The sequence below is a fragment of the Alternaria alternata genome (assembly GCF_001642055.1).
Source record: "Alternaria alternata strain SRC1lrK2f unplaced genomic scaffold CC77scaffold_1, whole genome shotgun sequence".
Taxonomy (NCBI): domain Eukaryota; kingdom Fungi; phylum Ascomycota; class Dothideomycetes; order Pleosporales; family Pleosporaceae; genus Alternaria; species Alternaria alternata.
Genome location: NW_017306190.1, coordinates 1391745 through 1409588, shown reverse-complemented (window position 1 = coordinate 1409588; position 17844 = coordinate 1391745). Strand labels below are relative to the sequence as shown.

Genomic DNA, 17844 nt, shown 5'->3' with positions numbered 1-17844 from the left:
TGAAGGTACCGCTAGCGAAAAAGACTGCTCAACTTCCTCTGGGCACCGTTAAATGACCAGGATCTCATGACAGTACGAGTATGCTGGGGATAAGGAGGTGCCGTAAAGAAGAAGAGAGGTTGTTTGCGCCGAAGAAAAGTTAACTTGGGATAGCTGCTTAGGTAATGCCGCTAGACCCAAAGCACCTCCGTTCCCCGAACTTTTCTGAGATCCTCGAGATGGCAGCGGCTGCACCGTGATACTGCGGAGGGCATCGGGAGAAATGAACGCCGGACAGCAGACAACGAGGCGACTGGCCTCAAGAGCTGGTATGCATTGCAATTGGTATGCGAGGCATTTCGAGTGCTGACGAATCAAGGTCAATCAATATGCCGTTCATGTAGAGACACCATCACCCGCACATACGCATCCGCCGCTGCTGCAGCCATCCAGACCGACGACCAAGCTGCCCAACATATCCCCCCCGTTGCCCAGGCTTCGCCGTCAGCCTCTTACGCTGTCAACGCCGGAGTTGTCCTGTCCCGCCCCCCACAAATAACACGCGACCTCCACCCATTCGAAGCCGCCTTCTTTCTATACCAAAGACGTCTGAACGAACGACTTGCGCTGCCCTTCACAAGATATTTCTACGTCAAGAAACGAACACCTGCAGATCTAGAATGGAAACGAAAAATGAAGCAACGGCTGACCCCCGCCCGCGATATCGGACGATACCAAGGTTACGGAGAGGAAGCCTGGAACGACGAAGTTCTCGTGGGAGCACAAGAAAGTGATTTCGAACACCAGGTCGGGAAGCTTATAGAAGATGCTGAGCAATCTGGCCTGGAGGACGCTCCAGATACCACTGGCGCAAAAAAGATGGAGCGCGAGCCCGTAGAGAAGCCGATGCCGAGGATAACAGAGGCGGATCAGAAGAACGACACCAAGAGCTTGAACCGCGCACTGCAGAGAACACTATACCTGCTTGTCAAGAACAAGGAGGGGCAATGGCAGTTCCCACAGGATCGCCTAAACGAGGAGAACCTACACGGTGTACGTAGTACCATGTCCCTCCATAAGTCTACTGAGATGCTGACGTTGATTAGGCGGCAAACCGTATTATCACACACACTGGTGGCGTCAACATGAACACTTGGCTCGTCGGCCACGTGCCAGTTGGCCACCACCAAGTAGACTACCGCGAGCCCAAATCTGCAGGAGACCTCAAGGAGTACGGCGCAAAGACTTTCTTCCTCAAGGCACGCATCATGGCTGGACAAGTTAATCTCAAGGAAAACAAGCTTGGCCTCCAGGACTTCAAATGGTTGGCCAAGGACGAATTGCAAAAGGAGGTGGATGGCAGCTACTGGCGACAGATTAAGAACATGCTGGCAGAGCGATGATTGGCATCTACGACATGATGTACTCTAGAGTCTCACATTGAAAGTGGGTAGCTTGTTGCAATTCGTGTAGCATTATGTATAGTATCTCCGATGGAGGGCACTGCGATTAGCACAACCATGAACTCTGCTTGACTGCGCACATGCACATCCTCAGAATGCATCGTATGAAGTGATTGGTCAACTCTTTAAGCCATTGAAGCAAGTCCCGATCTTGCATCCCTTACTCACACTGCTCCCAGTCGTAGCTAAACCCCTGCTGCGCACCATAATACTGGTTTCCAAGCTCCTCACTGTACGAGTGCTCACTATCTACGACACCTTTCTGACCGTCTTTTCCTTCAACCCACATCTCAGTGCGGAACGAAAACGTCCCACTTCCGCAGTTAGACTGGGGGATGAGCTCAGGTGGGTAACTAATGTTAGAGTAGTGCTCTTGAGCGTACTGACCAGATGAGGCAGGACCAGTCAATGCAATAGTATCTGCGACCTGTTTGAGATGTCAGTGAAGTGGCAAGATGTTCTACATACAGCGTACCTCTGCTCTTCCACTCCCCTCACCCACGTAGTAAGCAAAGTCCCAGTAAACCTTTACTCCCTCATCCAACTCGTATGTCATGATTCCCTTCGTCCCATTCTTGTGCAGCCTCAGCTTATACTTCTCCGCCTCAGCAGTCTTGTTTACATCTTTGTATTCCTTGTATGATAAAGTCGCCTCGCACCATGTATGGCGGGGGCCAGCCTGAAGGTCAACACGCATCCATGGGTATGCGATAAACCAATAGTAGATTTCACTACCGTCGACGGTGTTGGAACCGAAAGTTAGGCGTGTGGTGCGTGAGACCGTGCCATTTTTGCCCGAGTCAGGACAGCCGGGACCGCGTATAGACGAGATGGTAAAAGACCAATTTGGGGGGAGGATGCGAAGGGGGTTGGATTGACCAAGAGCTGTTGTGAGGCCAACAAGAGCCACGACTGTGTTTGTGAATCTCATCGCAGAGATTGGCACTTGATGTACATAGGATATCCAAATGCACTAGAAGCGGTTGTTTGTGGAGAGTTACTTGCTCTCGGAGGTCATTTCGTCAGTCTTTATACATGCGTATGTGACTTTCTCAGCTTGTATGCCTAGGTGAGACCCGGGGGAGTCTGCCGTCACGATGTTCGAACAATCTTTTGGATACCATCCGCAATTCAACGAGTAAATTACCCTACATCGTCATACATGCAGTTCTATATTGCTATATCGGTGAACTGAGGGGGTTCGCTGTGCAGACCTAGCGCTCGCTATATCGAAACCAAGCCACGGTGATATTTGGCGATATTTATGAGGGTCGGTAGGACGTACGTGATAGGAGAAGAATCTAGGTGGCAACAATCAGAGTTCCAATTAGCTAATACTCATTTAAATTTAACTTGTGTCACCCGGAAGCCCGATATCTATAAGACCAGTGTGCTTTGGTCGCGCATATGCAGAGGCGACCCCGTTCGTATGGAACTGCTGCATCAATATGAGCATGAAAGAAGCTGTGGGGGAACCCTGGAAAAAGAGGGTATGCAGTCCCTTGCTTAAGGTGCTGACGCTGTGTAGCACCGGCTGTGTTCGTCAGCAACGTGAAACATGACGAATGAAGGCAAATCAATAAGGTAACTGCTTCTCTATGCATAAAGTAGTATGGGTGCCTTTAGGCTGTGTTGCTAGTTGTACGTGAGTAGATGTGAAATTGCTTAATGCAGTCCCTGTTGCTCAGACTGCTGATGGATTGCAGGAGGTTGCGACAGGAGAAACTCGACAAGAATGACCCAGAAACGCGCTATTGGCAAGCAATGTAGTTGATGCTACGTGGAAGATGACCAATACCAAAACCCCTTGAATGCGGTAAAAAAGCAAAATAGTTCCTAATCGCTCAATGCTCGAAACCGATACCCAGTGCACCATTGAGGTCCCGGAAGTCGCCCCTCAAGATCTCAATTCCATTACGCTTGACTTCTTCAACTAAATCTTTGATTTTTGGTGTCATGACAGATGGCTGGAAACCAAAATATTCATAAGCCGTCTTGCTCGGCAAGCTCTTGCCAAAGCGGCGCATTGAGATAGCAGCGTCGGCATAGCGCTCCCAGCCGTTCGCCGCGTAAGCTTCGATAACGACGCTAGGCTTGCCAGCTTTTGGCTTCAGTACAGACTGTTTGTAGTCACGAGTCTGCTGTTCGAACAAGCGTGGGCAAGGGAAAGATACGACACGGGCTGTTATGCCATGCTCAGACTTGAGAAGATCGCGCGTCTGCATAGCGAAGACCATTTCGGATCCGGTACTGATGAGGGTAACGTCGAACTCCTCCTCTTCCACAAAGACGTAGGCTCCTTTAGCAAAACCCGACCGCGATGACTGGTTCCACTGAGGTAGGGCTTGGCGAGATAGAGAAATGATGCTGGGCGTTTCAGTGGCCTTGATAGCAACCTCAAATGCACCGGCTACCTCCTCAGAATCGCAAGGACGCATGTATAGCAGATTGGGCATAGCGCGGTAAAGCGCGGCGAGAGCAACAGGCTGATGTGTAGGTCCGTCCTCTCCAGTACCGATCGAGTCATGCGTCGCGATATGGATTTGCTGTAAACCTTGCAACGCGCCCATACGAACAGCCGGTGCTGCGTAAAGGTAGAACATGAAGAAAGACGACGTGATTGGAAGGAAGGTGCCTTTGTTGAAAGCTGCAAGACCATTGGATATGGCACACATAGCGTGTTCGCGAATGCCATAATGTATGTATCGCCCAGTGTAGTCTCCGTTCAGGCCGCATGCGGTCTTCAGCTCAGGCTGAATGAAGTCAGTAATATGATCAGAGCTTGGTTGGCTAAAGGTTGGCTCTTACCGACTGGAAGTCCACCTTCTTCTGATATGCAACATTGCAAGACGGGGTAAGGTCCGCAGTGCCAACAAGAAAGTTGCCCATGCTCTCACCGAGAGGGTTACCAACCAATCCAGCCGACTTACGCGTCGCGGTCGGCTCACTAGGAAATTCCCCCTTCTGCGGGATGTACTTGGTCCAATCAGCAGGCATCTTGCCCGCAACACGGAGCTTAAACTCCGCAGCCAGCTCCGGGTACTTCTTCTCATAGTCGCTAACAGTGGCAGACCAGTCAGCTTCAAGCTGCTTGCCACGAGGAGCCACGTCTTCAAAGAAGCTGTACATGGCCGATGGGAGAACGTAATGTTCATCTGGGTTCAGACCGAATGACTTCTTGATGTTCACAATGTCGTCGAGCCCGAGCGCAGCACCGTGGGTCGCTGGTGTTCCTGCCTTGCCCGAGCCAAATCCAATGACGGTGCGAATGTTGATGAACGTAGGCTTGTCGCTACTTCGGGCGTTCAGGAGCGCATGGACGATGCTGCTAACGTTCGAATGGCCATCAAGGATATCGACAACATTCCAACCAGTTGCCTTCATCTTTTCGTTCATGTCTTCCCCAGCATTTGCGACATCGGCGGTGCCATCGCACGTAATATTGTTGTTATCATAGATGATACAAAGATTGTTGAGCTTCCAGTGACCGGCTAGCGACACTGCTTCGAGACCCACACCTTCTTGAAGGCATGCATCACCAATCATGCACCAGGTCATATTGTCGACAACTGTGTAGCCATCCCGATTGTATGTGGCAGCAAGGTTCTTCGTGGCCATGGCGAGACCGACGGCATTAGCAACGCCTTGACCAAGAGGTCCAGTTGTGACTTCGACTCCCTCGTTCTCGATCTCGGGGTGCCCCGGGCAAATTGAGTCATATCGAGAGCTGTGATAGGACTTCAATTGCTCTGTTGTCATGCTTTCAACTCCGACGAGGTGCATGAACAGATATTGCCACAAGCAAGCATGGCCTGGTTGAAGCGTTAGCTCACATGCTCCGTTCCAACCGCTCGTTTGTAGCATTCGAAAGCCGCAACAAGGATGCACATACCATTTGATAGAACGAAACGATCGCGGTTGAAGTAGTTGCCGTTTTTCGGTGAAAATTTCATAACATACTTGTATAGGGCGACACCGATAGCAGCCATGCCCATGGCAGAGCTATAAGACTCTGTGTTAGGTTCGAACCAAAAATGAGTGTGACTGGAGCATCTTACCCTGGATGTCCGCCATTGAACTGTTGGCAAAGATCTGCGATATATGCGCGGAAATATTTGAGTACAAGATCGTGTTTATCCGACTGATCGAGCTCCACAGCAGCAATGCCAGTCACATCATGAATCTTGGTTGCTACTGGTTTGATAGGAAGATCATTAGAGACCTTGTCGTAAAATTCGAGAGATGGTGACATGGCGGATGCAATGAAAGTGATAGTTGAGAATGTATGCTGTATAATATCATCAGCAGGAGATTCAGTCTTTAAATGTCATCGTCGTTGTCGATTACGACTGCCCAAGAGGCCGCTGCAAGCGGGCTTCATCGCGACGAGATCGATTCGAGCACTTCCTTGTGGCCGTACCGGTCACTGTAAGATCGTTGGGTACTCCATTGAAGCTCTGCCGTACAAGAGCGTGACAGTAATCACCAGAGAAACCCGAATAGGCAATTCGGTGCGCTAGCGCAGTCAAAGCTAGCTTGGCTAGAATCCGATTGGAGCTCGATGCGAGATGTCGCAGCTACCAAGTTTCCTCAAGGTCTCATGGATGCGGGGCCCCAGAATCGCGAACCTGGGGTATGCGATAGGCAGGCTGTGTTGAATCCTAATAACTAGCATGATGGCTTCTGGAATGAGAAGCTCCGTACATTTGAAGAACTGCTTACACTGTAGATGGGCGTCACTCTCCAATATGCGTTACTTGAGATGCGTCACTCAACGCCATAGCCATTCATGTACACAGTTGTAAGACGATTCCAGGAGTTTCGCATGTATCATGAATTTGTGTTGCCACCCCAGACGTTTACTAGATCATCTAGTATTGTGATCGACGGAAACTTGCTGATACTCAAGACCATCCTAAGAATTTCGAGTATTTCTGCCTGGCGATCTTTTGTCTCCGTGCACAGTGCCGCTGATACCGATTCAGTTTGCATAGTATACACGGGGTTGGGTGAACAAACCTGCATAGATAGCCTGGAAGCAAACAAAAGCCGAGGGTGAGTTCTGCGATTGCTGTGCTAATGCTATACCGCAAATTGTCGAAGTGCTTTCGCGTAGGAGCTTGAAGCGTGTCTGATACATGTTAAGACCTCCGGTAGATGGCTGATTGAGTACCATTATGATTCGTGCAAAATGGTACATCTGAATAGCAGCGGCATGCGCGGGAGGATGTATCCATATTGGCGTCAGATTCGCTTCGAGCGCTGGATTCGGTGAAGATACATGATGTCCAGATTGGATGGGTATGGGCTCAAAGCTTGGCGGTAGAAGACTCTTCCATGCGTCTAGCATCCGCAATAACGTTTCTCCTGCTTCGATGTATCCGGCGATGTCACCCTGCTTAGGTGTTGCAGCAAACTGTACGCATTTTGCTGCGATGTATATAATACGTGTAGCCAGCCCTTCTGATGTAAGTTCAGCCATCGGCACTCTAGGCTGGTGTATTGTCAGTGCCGGCCGCCCAGTACGGAAAGCCGCCCAGACGTCTTGCCGTAGCCATGCCCACCAGACTGCTCGTTGCAAGCCATCGTTAGACTCGCCGCTTGTGTCTGAATTTCGTTGTATCCAGAATGCTCCCCTTAGATGGCGATCCCAGTTACTATGATCCGAGGTGCTAGCTGTCCCAAACATTTCTTGTCTCCGTTAGTATACTGAGCAAATATCACTCCCGCTGCTCGTACAAAGGTAATACGTACCATATGTCGAGATCATGATAGCAGTGACGAGTATTTCGCGAGACTTCGTATACGACTGATACAGTAGATTCTGAGATAGGTATTGCAGTGTTTCATAATAAAATTGCTCAGCAAGCGTTCGAATTGTCGGCGATGCACTGGAAGATGAAGCGGGCGTGCCAGGCGGCGCTTGTGACGCAATATCGTTGTTTGCATCCTGATCCTGAAATAGCGCCATGTGACAGGCACCCACTGCCAATAAAGACTTCAGCAACCCTACATTATGCAAGGCAAGATGAGGCACAACATTAGCGAAATGCTTCACCGGGTCGAACAAGTCCAGTATTGGTGCTACCACGCTGACGTAGTGTTCGAAGTACACCAATTCTTGTCGTTTCAGCTCAATCTTCGTCTCTGTGTTCCATGGTTGCTCAGGTATCGCAATAGTATGCACATCGACGTTGCTGAAAGGGTTATCATTCGTTTCTAGAGAAACAGACTGTCGAGGTGATTGTCTTCTTGAAAGGCTAGCAATGTCGAAATTCCAGCGATTGCTATGCGTTTGTCCTTGCATATTGTTGATCGCGTCTTCGGCGAGTAGATCATACCTATCAAGTCTTAGTTTCTAGTAGCTTTCGTAAACAAGTTGGCATCACCATTCGACTGGTCCAAAGTTGGGGGTCAGACTATCCCCGAAATTAAAAAGACTGTCGTCAAGGAAGAAGTCGTCGTTGGGTATCACGCTCTCGGAGAGCCCTGGCTGTTCTGCGGGGAAAGGTCCCCACGATTGTATCGGTTCTACGGGCTCTGCACTTAGCGCTGAGACGCCTGCAGATCTTGGCTCGGTCTCATTATTTCCTGTCACAGAATCTGTGGTAGCTGAAATGTCGTCGGGGTTATACGCGCTTAATGCTCGTGGCCGTCGGGGTGTAGGAGCTTTTTCAGCATATACACACTCGCGGTGGACTCTCTCGCAATTTTTGCAATTTGGATGACTCTCATCGCACTTGACTTTGCGCTTGCGGCACGTCAAGCTGTTCCACTCGTTAGCATTGCGCTCATGATGCGTTGCGTTAAGGTAGCCTGGCACCTGCCCTCACAAAACACTGACGATCGGGAAGTTTGTGACTTACCAGCCTGTCGAAGTCCTCAGTCCACGTGATTTGGAGGGCATATTGATCTGTGCTGGGGCTGAAAGGCAGTGTGCGAACTGGTCGTCTCGAGCGAGGCAGCTCGATGCGGGCAGGCGAACTGAAATACCAGGCACGCGGAAGCTAGCCGCAATTGCGTGCTAACATTGGCAGAAGCTCCACATGCCCGTCGCCATCAGAGGCATTTGCTGCGGGGAACCCTGGATGCATTGGCAAATACGAGATGCTGAAGCACGGGGTGACGGGTGTCGTGGGTATGACGCGGATGAAGATCGTCCCGAGCCTTGTTGGTGTTATGTAAGCGGCGGTCGCGGCCTATCAGATGGAGACACCCTAAACCTGGACGAAAGATTGAGACTAGCGATATGTTGTAACATGTATTCAGTCTCTAGGATAAACCTACTGTGTTGTACTGTTACTCTAACGTACTATGCGCGACTCTGATAGCCTCAAGACCTTTAGCTTACATCTAGCCCGGCCTCTGATAGCACCGTCCTGTCTTCTTCCCATTCTCCCAGAACACAAGCCGTTATGCTGTTTTTCTGTCCTTTCTCACATTATGCTTACCAACGCCCTTCGGAACCTCATACATAGGATCTGACTGCGTACCGTCTCGAACTCTTGTAGTGATACCCTCGGCTTCGTAGTTGGGCTCATAAAATAGGCTAGCATTGCGAAAATGAATACCATATAATAGCCAGCGGAAGCCACGGGCGGTGGCGCAGCAGTAATCCCAAGGACTGGCCGCCTCCAGCAGCGCTTCATTAGGTCCACACTCGTACACTTGCTCCGGAAATTTTGGAAGCCGCTCAATGTCGTATTGCCTCCACGGAAACGCCCAGTAGTGTAAGATAGCAAACACCAAAGTCTCAGCGCATGTAAGCAGACACGGGATTCCAAGATGAATATCGGAAAGCGAAATGAATCGCGTTTCATGTAGTACACGAAACCGGATGAGCAGGGAAATAAGCCATGTTTGCCAGTAAGTAAGGAAGACAATCAGCTTGACGCATACCATCTTGAGAACAGGTTTGTTGGGCGCGAGATCTTCTTTGAGCTGGTCGTAGACTTGATGCATGCAATACATGGCTACAAGGATAGAAACGGCGTCGAATATGGCTGTCCATGTGGATGCGTATCGTGGATTGTGTTCCTCTTTGCAAAGCCGACCGAATAATTGCGTGACGCCGGATATGATGGTTACGATGGTTCGAAGGACAACGTATTGGAAGATGCCGATATAGTTGATCTATAGATACATCAGCGAACGTTTGAAAAATGCGGGCGGCGCTGGCGCTAACGTTGAACCAAGTGACGCCGCATCTGGGCTTCCTCAGCCAGCCTTTATGTTCACCACCACTCAGCTTCTGGACCCAATTCAATGGCCAGCCCCAGTTCTTCGGTTCGGCACTGCGAAAATAGTTTTTCTGCTCGTGAAGATTGGGTGCTATGTAGTGACACATAAGCGTGAAGAAGCTCACAGTAGCGTAGGCGGCGTAGCATTCACGGATAAGTTCCCAGTAAACCGCACCACCGAAGAAAAGGTAGGAGAAGAACGTGGTCCAAGCATAGACAGGGATGACAGCGAGGATGCGTATGATGTGTTTTTGTTCCCATGAGCGAAGGCAGTGCAGCGCGTGTTGCATGATGTGGAAGACGGAGAGGCCAACAGCTAATGAAGCTAAAGTACAGCAAACGTCGAGAGAAAGAAGACGGAATGTGACGTCCTCATCGCTGAAGGGTAGAGGCTCTTTGAGTACTAGAACTTTAAGATGGTCATTTCCACATGAACCAGCCATGGTGAAGGACGGTAATGGGCTGTGTAGACCGACGGATCCACGTTAGTATACTGTATGTTAAGGTGTCTCCTTCTCAAGACAAAAGGTTGATGCAGCAGCAGCATCAAATGTTAAGAAGTCGCAATGAGCACGTACCATCCACTCCTGCCTGACATAGCTCGTTGACCGTTTTCTGCCAGGATGGCACGAGGAAGGGTAAACTTGTCGGAATAACATCGGAGAAAGCCCAGCCCGTCATCTCGGTTCCGAGAGTTCTTCATGCAAAACTTGTATTCCTTCACGTAGCTCATCCTCTCCACATGTCTCCTCTTCTTCCTCTGTATCCACCTCGCCCTCGCCCTCTGAAGCCACCGCCACCTCTACCACCTCTATAGCCCTCATCGCGTTCTTCACCAACCTCGACGATTCTGTCCTCTTCATCGAAACTGTATTTGTACTTCATCTCAGCCTTGATACCCCGTCCTTTCCTAGTCTCGCCAGGTGACCAGTCTCTACTTGTCTCGGCTTCCAACTCCTTCAGTCTCAGTTCGGAGATCTCATCTGAAACAGGCAAGTAAAAAAGTTGAGGTTTCGCTTCTGTAGCGCTGAACAGGTCGTGGAGTGTTTTGAACGAGGCTTCAGTATCTTGCCGTGTGTCTTTTGATGGAGCGGTCGAAAGTGACGGTGTAAGTGGTTGTTGTATGGATGGCCTTCGTACGTCAATGCTTGCGCGTGGGCCTCGTGGTGCATTTGCAGGAGCGCTTGATCCGACTTCTTGAAACACGGCTGTGACTGAACCATTGCTCGATTCGGAATACACAACCTCGAATCGCTTCGGGTTAGTCGGCAGTTTATTTGCACGGGCCTCTTTCTCTGCAGCCAACGCGTCCTCTTCCTCTCTGATCCAGTCTTTTACCGTCTCGTCCGGAACGAAATCTACCCATAACTCTTTCCTGTTGCCCTCTGGTGGCCAGATGGAGCCATGGAGCGACGCTCGTACTCGTGATGCAGCGGTCTTAGTACTAAGCAGTACGAGAGCATGCGTCTTCAGCGAATCTAGGAAAAGGTCCTCAACTATGGTAGGGTCTGGTGAGCTAGATGGTGGCGAGGCAAGAGAAATCAAGTGTGCTCGCAGTGGCTCTGGACGCAGAGGGCGCATAAAGTTGCGGATGTACAAAGCAGATGTTACAGGGTGAAGTGCGGGTACTGTAGGCCTGTCGTCAGTTAAGGCTTCCTGGGGAGTGTCGTCTGCGCTGGACTTCACCAGGTCTTTGTATCGAGCAGCCTTCTCCTTTTTCTCGCGCTTGGTATCTGCCTCCACGGCTGGTGGCTGCTCTTCGACTGGTGGGGTGCGATTTCCGTTCGTTTCGTGTGACTTGACGTCTGTTGGGCTGTCGGCCTCTTCCTCCGGTCTTCTTTGCTCCATGACTGTGTCTTCATCTTCGTGCAAGTGGATTTCAGGAGCCGGTTCTTGAGCTGGCTTATGTTTCTTTGCCTTGATGTCTTCAGCTGCCATCTCCGGTGTGCCACTCCTTCTTTTTCTCTTCTTTGAATCTGCATCTAATTCCTCTGTGTTCAGCCTCGATGTGTCGATCATCGGCGACCCTGGAACCGCAAGTGTGTCTGGCTTCTCTACTGATTGCTGTTCGTCTGATGCGATTAAAGCCATCTTCTCGTCCGCTGTTGCATCTTGCAAGTCTTCGACAAGTCCAGATGGTGGCTGCACCATTCGCAACGCCTCAGCAGCCGGCCCAGGAGCATCTGGCAGCTCGTCCCCTGCAACCTGGACCTGTTTTACGTCCTCGACTTCCGCATCTGTAGGCTCTGTAACGGTTGGGCCAATGGGATCCGCGGGCGGCGCGTTGAAGACTCTCGCGGGTTGTATCGAACCGGGCTCGTCCGTATTGGTGGCGTCTTCCATAGGCTCCTCTATTGCCTTGATCTGGTCTGGCGGAGGAATGTCGCTGTCAATGTGCGAGATTGTCTCAGGGAGGGGTTCGGTAGTCGCTGCAGGTACGGGTGGTGGTTTCGACTCGTTTTCGTGGTTCGGTTGCTCTGGTTCTACAGATCGGTCAGTAATTCGAGGCTAACAATGTTGCATTCCTGCGCATACCTCCAGCCTCAGAGAGCGCGGGTCCCGGAGCATTCTCTCTGCCAGCAGTGTCGCCATGGCCAACTTCTTCCTTGACCTGCTCCACCGGATCGGGCGGCGCGTCTGCGTTCTCGGTACTCGCGTGGTGCGCATTGGAAGTTTGAGCAGAACTCGAAGTTTCAGCACCGTCTGCCTCTTGCAACTTCTCGATAATCTGCGCTTTTCGTGTCAGGCCGGTACTCGGTATACTACGATCCTTCAACAGCTGCCGCAATTGCGCGACCGTCTGCTTGCTGTAGTCTGCCATGGTCGAATTATGCACTCAATTGTGGTAAGGATAACAAAGTGACAGTCGCATAGACTTCAGTACGTCTATGCGCTTATCCACCCGATAAAAGAATGCTAGGTAAAGGAGAGTGAGAAGATGCGACAAGGCTAAGTGGCCGCGAACGTCACGCTTCAATGAAGTTCGCGTCCGTTCCAGGTAGACGCTAGTGGCTTGGCGTACATCAACGTCCCGCGCGCCACGTGGGGAGAGGGTTGCATTAACCGAGCGATCGTTGCATTCTGTCCTTTTTCTTGTGTTCGCGCTCAACTTCTCATGCCGGAGGAGAAGGACCGCATATTGTATATTTCGAAATGGTGACGACTTCACACCTGGTCGTGCGAGGGCTAGAGCAAGGAAGACTTGCTCGAACGTATGCGCGAGTCATACGAGATCTAAGACATTGGCAACCACGGGGGTACAACATGGTAGCGCACTGGCTCTACACATCTCGAAAGATCGCATGACATGGCTCTATTCAGTTATCTTGATTCCTGCACTAAGACCGTTACATATTACGCACACGTCTACTAGGTATGATTGCCTTCCAGCAAAGTGACAACCTCGATTTGAAAACTGTTGCTTGAATATTGCTTGAGTGTAGAGTGAAGCGTCTGCCAGCTCTTCCCTACTCCCTAGAATCTCTTGTCCTCGATCGAAAAACCTTAAATGCTTCACAACCTCGTCTCCCAACAGCGAAATGTAAGCACTAGAAAGAGCTCATTTAAATAAATCACGACCTCAATAATTTGGCACAATCGTGCAATGATCATTATGTACAGTTGTACAACAGGATGCTCGGCTTTACCGCATGTTTTGGTCAGCCCGTATACAGATGGCGGTGTTCGGGAACTCCATAGCCGTACTATCTGAGATTCTTCTCCGAAGGTGTCGGAGCGGGCCGGAACCACGACTGTCGTCGATCGCAAATGTGTTTAAGAGCTGCTATGAGGTTAGCCTTGATCTAAAGTGGACTCACAAAAGCCCGAAACGAGGCGAGCAAAAAGCTAATTGATGACTAGCGCGCAAGACAGGAGCAATGATGTAGATCCTAACGAATGAGCATTGGGCTGCTCACAGCCGATCTCAATATCCAAGAACGCACCATTCGCTTTAGGTAACACCTTCAGGCTTGAGTACAAGGTGTTGACTGAACTACAAAATTAACGTAATGACGAATAGCACCGTGCTAGCTTGTAATGATGAGCTTGGAAAGAGCGCACCTTTGTATATAACACTGTTGTCCCATCGTAAGACTAGACCACACCCAAGTACCCAACTCACAATATTCTCGTTATTATGGCACGTCTTTTCCTCCAAATACTGCTTGCTGCCGCGAGTCTCGTCGCTGGTCAAAGCACAACATGTCCAAATGAGGTTGCTATCTACAATCAGCAAGACCGTACCATGAGCACGATTAGCAGTGAGTATAGTCTTTATCGAAAGCAAACAAGACCGTGTACTAACATATGCTACAGGTTGGTTCCTAGTTCCTGTGCCGAAGGACGCTGTGAAGAAGGCTCTAAAGGAATCGTTCTCGAGTTTGGTCAACCTACAAGGACTAAACCTGCTGCCTCTCCCAGCGGAACTGAACTTCCCGGCTGGCATGCACCCCGTCATTGTCAATGCTGGAGCAAATACCGACATCCGTCAGGGTGGTCTCCAGCTTGCCACAGGATTGATGACTGCCAGCTCCATGATACCATATGTCGGCATCGGCAACTCCCAGACGCCACTCAATGCACCGCTTGTATCTCTCCTGGCAGGCGTGGACCCGGTGACGCAAGGCTATGTATTCGGTCTCATACCTTCTCTGGTTGGTAAGTAAACGACATTCGTGTGCTGATATCAGTTCATCATAGCTAATGCTCAATTGTACAGCCACCATAGGCGGCCTTCTCACTAGGATCGGCGCTTTCCTCCCACTAAACGCACCGCTCCAGACATACAGCGATGGCTCTTTCGGCATCAATTCAAAATGGGCACAACTACCCAACTCTCTTAGCGGCCCAGGTCTGTACGCCGAGGCTATTGATCTCAAGTTCGTCAGCGAGCCCAACCAAGCCATGCCCAGGTACTCTCTCGATATGTGGAAGAGCATGTTGAACCAACCTCTCATACTCGGCAGCGTTGGTAGCCTCCTTACCCCCAAGTGCCAGCGCAACACCCAGTTTTTCAATAACGCCACGGCACAACCGACTTTCCGCTCTGGTAACGTAACGCTTGGTCCTTCGGCAGGTGTTGATGTACTCGCTGCTACCTTACAAAAGGCCAGTCCGGATGGTTCAGGCTTTTACCAGAAAGTTTATGGCTTCACTGCCTGTGCGCAGACCGTAGGCTATGGCGCTGTTATTCCGCTAGGGGAGGACTGTGAGGAGGCTGCGCAGGCTGTTAAGAACACCCCTGGAGCCTTGTGAAGAGCAGTATTAGATCAGATCATGTCGACGAATATTCTATAGTATCCACTCTTCTTTTGTTGGCGACGTGCTAACCAAATTTCAATGCAATGTTTGTCGATTGAGACGGGAGGCAACTGCCGCGGTACGAAGATCGTCACGTCATTACAGTCGCGTTTCCAAACCTGTCGCTTTCACAGTGCACACGCGTCTTTTCCTTGACTCACTAGCCACCCTCTCCATCTTCGTGCGAGCGTACTTGTTTCGCGATCTGTCAGCCGGAAAAATCTCCGGTTCTTCTGAGAATAAAAGCTCGAGGATGCCGAGTAATGAACGTACTTTGCCATGCTGGGTTAGTGCAGCTGATTAGCACGCAAAATCTACGTCACATTGACCGGAGATGTCCAACAGCAATCGTGGGTGGCCTCTGTTTCTAGACTATTATGCGTTTCATGGTCTTTTTCCTCTGTTTTTCCTTGCGGATTTGATGTCGAACCTATATGGATGCCTGCTACCTGTCGTAATTTCACATCATCATCTCATTGTTTGAACCACACATTATTAGGAGAACTGAGTCAATTTTGAGCAATTGCAAGTCCCTTTTAAATTACGCAGCAAGAGACTATTGACTAGTATCATGGTTTCGGAAGACAACACAACCCCTCCATCAACATCGAATGCAGATGTAGATCTCGAAAATGGAAGGCGATCAAGGCCAAGGCAGCGGAGCAAATCGACGTCTGGATCATCCTCGGATTATGAAGAAGAAGAGAAGGATCTTCATCATGACGGTCACCGTCCATCGCGGAGAGAGCTTCATGAAAGCATCTCGCGCTCGCGCAGCACACGGAGCTTAGCACGAGACAAGACAGTAACAGCGACCGCGAGTGGTATGAACCAGCCATTGGGCGCCACGATTTCCAGGCGCGACACAGTACTTTCACGAATCCGTACACGACCGAATGTTGCACCATTCTCCCATCCTCTCGCACATCAACAGACGACGGCAGATGTGCTGGTAGACTTCGATGGCGATGACGACCCATACCGACCGATGAATTGGCCTACTAAGAAGAAGGTGACTACGACCCTGATGTACGGCTTTACGACTATGAGCGCGACATGGGCATCTTCTGCATATTCGGCTGGCACACGACAGATAGCAGCCGAGTTCAATGTTGGAAATCAGGTAGCTGTATTGGGTACTACGCTCTTCCTCTTCGGATTCGGCCTTGGTCCGCTACTGTGGGCGCCACTCTCCGAAGTCTATGGGAGACGACTAGCAGTCTTGACGCCTATGCTTGTCGCAATCTGCTTTAGCTTTGGTAGCGCAGTAGCAAAAGACTTCCAGACGCTAATGATTACTCGATTCTTCGGTGCCTTCTTTGCTAGCGCACCAGTCACAAATACCGGTGGTGTCTTGGGAGATCTTTACAGTCCCGCATGGAGAGCTTTGGCGATGGCCGGCTAGTAAGTTGTGCCTATACGAAATGCATGTGAGACATACACTGACTTCGTGTTTTCAAATCTGCAGTGCGATGGCAGTGGTCGGAGGTCCATGTCTGGGACCTATCGTATCGGCGGCCTTTGTCGCCAATCCTTCATTAGGCTGGCGATGGACCGAGTACTTTACCGGAATTCTTCAAGCAATCATCCTCGTCATCGACGTTGTCTTCATTGACGAATGCTACCCACCAAAACTTCTCGTCTATAAAGCGCGTCGCCTTCGCCATGAGACAGGAAATTGGGCGCTCCACACCAAGTTCGAAGAGTGGGATGTTAGCATCAAAGAGTTGTCTAAGAAGTTCCTTCTCCGACCGATACAACTTCTCATGACACCCATCTGTTTTCTCGTAGCACTTTACGCCAGCTTCTGCTATGGCATCCTCTACATGCAATTAGGTGAGTCCAGGGCGTATGAATCATATGCGAGACATGCACTGACTTTGTATCTTCTTTTCTGCAGGTGGCATTCCGATTATCTTTGGGGAAATGAGAGGCTGGCCAGCTGTAAGCGCGACACTGCCATTCCTGGGCATCTTAGTCGGCGCAATAATCGGCTGCAGCATCAATGCCTATAATCAGATTCTGTACAACAAGGTCTACCATGCAGCTGGAAACCGCGCGGTGCCTGAAGCACGTTTGCCGCCGATGATGCTTGGATCTGTACTATTCTCCGCTGGTCAATTCATCATGGGATGGACTGCGGATCCACAGTATCCTTGGATCGCTCCTGTCATTGGTCTCGTGTTGATGGGAACCGGTTTCTTCACCATCTTTCAAGCTGCTCTAAACTACTTAGTTGACACTTTTACATTGTATGCGGCGAGTGCAGTAGCGGCGAATACCTTTCTTCGAAGCGCTTTTGCAGGCGCTTTTCCATTGGTTGTCACGCCGTTATATCATAACATTGGAGTTGGTCCCGCAAGTAGCATTACTGGTGGTTTCGCAGCACTGCTTATCCCAGTGCCTTTTGTGTTCTACATATACGGGAAACGGATCAGGCGGTCAAGCAAGTGGAGCCGTGGTAGCGTGTTCGATTGAGCAACGGATAGGGAAGTATATCGATAACATATTGATGATTGTACTTCTGTAATGTACCAGGTCGATAAAACTTATTCTGAATTAAGTTTGTCCCACATTGACACACACAAAAAACTCCCCGAAGGTACAAGCTGCTAATTTCCTGTAGAGTTTTAATGCAGATCAAGGTGCTCAACTTCGTGGTACATTATGGTAAACCTAAATACAACTTTAGTGGTGTTCTACCGCAATGGGGCACTAGGCAACAGAATTCGTCCTCACATTATGCTTCCTCACACGGCGGAGACCGAAAAGGATCTGGACGTCGACATAGGCGAGTATAACATGCTGTATTTTGAACGAGAGCGCATCGAAGATACTTAGCACTCACGTCAGAGCTCATG

The 17844-nt window shown here is 50.1% G+C and overlaps 8 protein-coding genes across 8 annotated transcripts; 3 read left to right on the top strand and 5 right to left on the bottom strand.

The window, feature by feature from the left end:
• The first annotated feature begins 175 nt into the window (after positions 1–175).
• CC77DRAFT_952737 (50S ribosomal subunit L30) lies at positions 176–1524 on the top strand. Its single transcript, XM_018535415.1, has 3 exons — positions 176–308; positions 359–1032; positions 1086–1524. Exons 1-3 carry the CDS (start codon positions 263–265, stop codon positions 1380–1382), a joined length of 1017 nt encoding a protein of 338 aa, XP_018391627.1. The 5' UTR covers positions 176–262; the 3' UTR covers positions 1383–1524.
• A 332-nt stretch (positions 1525–1856) lies between these two features.
• Positions 1857–2388, bottom strand: CC77DRAFT_1015530 (hypothetical protein). Its single transcript, XM_018524044.1, has one exon. It carries the CDS (start codon positions 2371–2373, stop codon positions 1903–1905), a length of 471 nt encoding a protein of 156 aa, XP_018391626.1. The 5' UTR covers positions 2374–2388; the 3' UTR covers positions 1857–1902.
• Positions 2389–3286: 898 nt separating this feature from the next.
• CC77DRAFT_924107 (hypothetical protein) lies at positions 3287–5694 on the bottom strand (the record flags this gene model as incomplete). The annotated part of the gene is made up of 4 exons (XM_018533787.1): positions 3287–4195; positions 4251–5254; positions 5335–5444; positions 5501–5694. The coding sequence occupies 4 exons, from the start codon at positions 5692–5694 to the stop codon at positions 3287–3289; spliced, it is 2217 nt and encodes a 738-aa protein (XP_018391625.1).
• Positions 5695–5983: 289 nt separating this feature from the next.
• Positions 5984–8571, bottom strand: CC77DRAFT_30208 (hypothetical protein). Its single transcript, XM_018531142.1, has 5 exons — positions 8309–8571; positions 7832–8209; positions 7197–7783; positions 6462–7133; positions 5984–6412 (listed from the first exon to the last, which is right to left on the bottom strand). The coding sequence occupies exons 1-5, from the start codon at positions 8347–8349 to the stop codon at positions 6273–6275; spliced, it is 1818 nt and encodes a 605-aa protein (XP_018391624.1). The 5' UTR covers positions 8350–8571; the 3' UTR covers positions 5984–6272.
• A 129-nt stretch (positions 8572–8700) lies between these two features.
• On the bottom strand, positions 8701–10368 carry CC77DRAFT_1015528 (DUF300-domain-containing protein). The gene is made up of 3 exons (XM_018524043.1): positions 10261–10368; positions 9628–10144; positions 8701–9575 (listed from the first exon to the last, which is right to left on the bottom strand). Exons 2-3 carry the CDS (start codon positions 10123–10125, stop codon positions 8856–8858), a joined length of 1218 nt encoding a protein of 405 aa, XP_018391623.1. The 5' UTR covers positions 10126–10144; positions 10261–10368; the 3' UTR covers positions 8701–8855.
• Positions 10369–10411: 43 nt separating this feature from the next.
• On the bottom strand, positions 10412–12503 carry CC77DRAFT_924254 (hypothetical protein; the record flags this gene model as incomplete). The annotated part of the gene is made up of 2 exons (XM_018533797.1): positions 10412–12165; positions 12218–12503. 2 exons carry the CDS (start codon positions 12501–12503, stop codon positions 10412–10414), a joined length of 2040 nt encoding a protein of 679 aa, XP_018391622.1.
• Positions 12504–13562: 1059 nt separating this feature from the next.
• On the top strand, positions 13563–15217 carry CC77DRAFT_30090 (hypothetical protein). Its single transcript, XM_018531134.1, has 3 exons — positions 13563–13944; positions 14000–14341; positions 14403–15217. The coding sequence occupies exons 1-3, from the start codon at positions 13821–13823 to the stop codon at positions 14936–14938; spliced, it is 1002 nt and encodes a 333-aa protein (XP_018391621.1). The 5' UTR covers positions 13563–13820; the 3' UTR covers positions 14939–15217.
• On the top strand, positions 15119–17555 carry CC77DRAFT_1090127 (MFS general substrate transporter). Its single transcript, XM_018529505.1, has 3 exons — positions 15119–16387; positions 16452–16819; positions 16884–17555. Exons 1-3 carry the CDS (start codon positions 15555–15557, stop codon positions 17459–17461), a joined length of 1779 nt encoding a protein of 592 aa, XP_018391620.1. The 5' UTR covers positions 15119–15554; the 3' UTR covers positions 17462–17555.
• Positions 17556–17844: the final 289 nt, after the last annotated feature.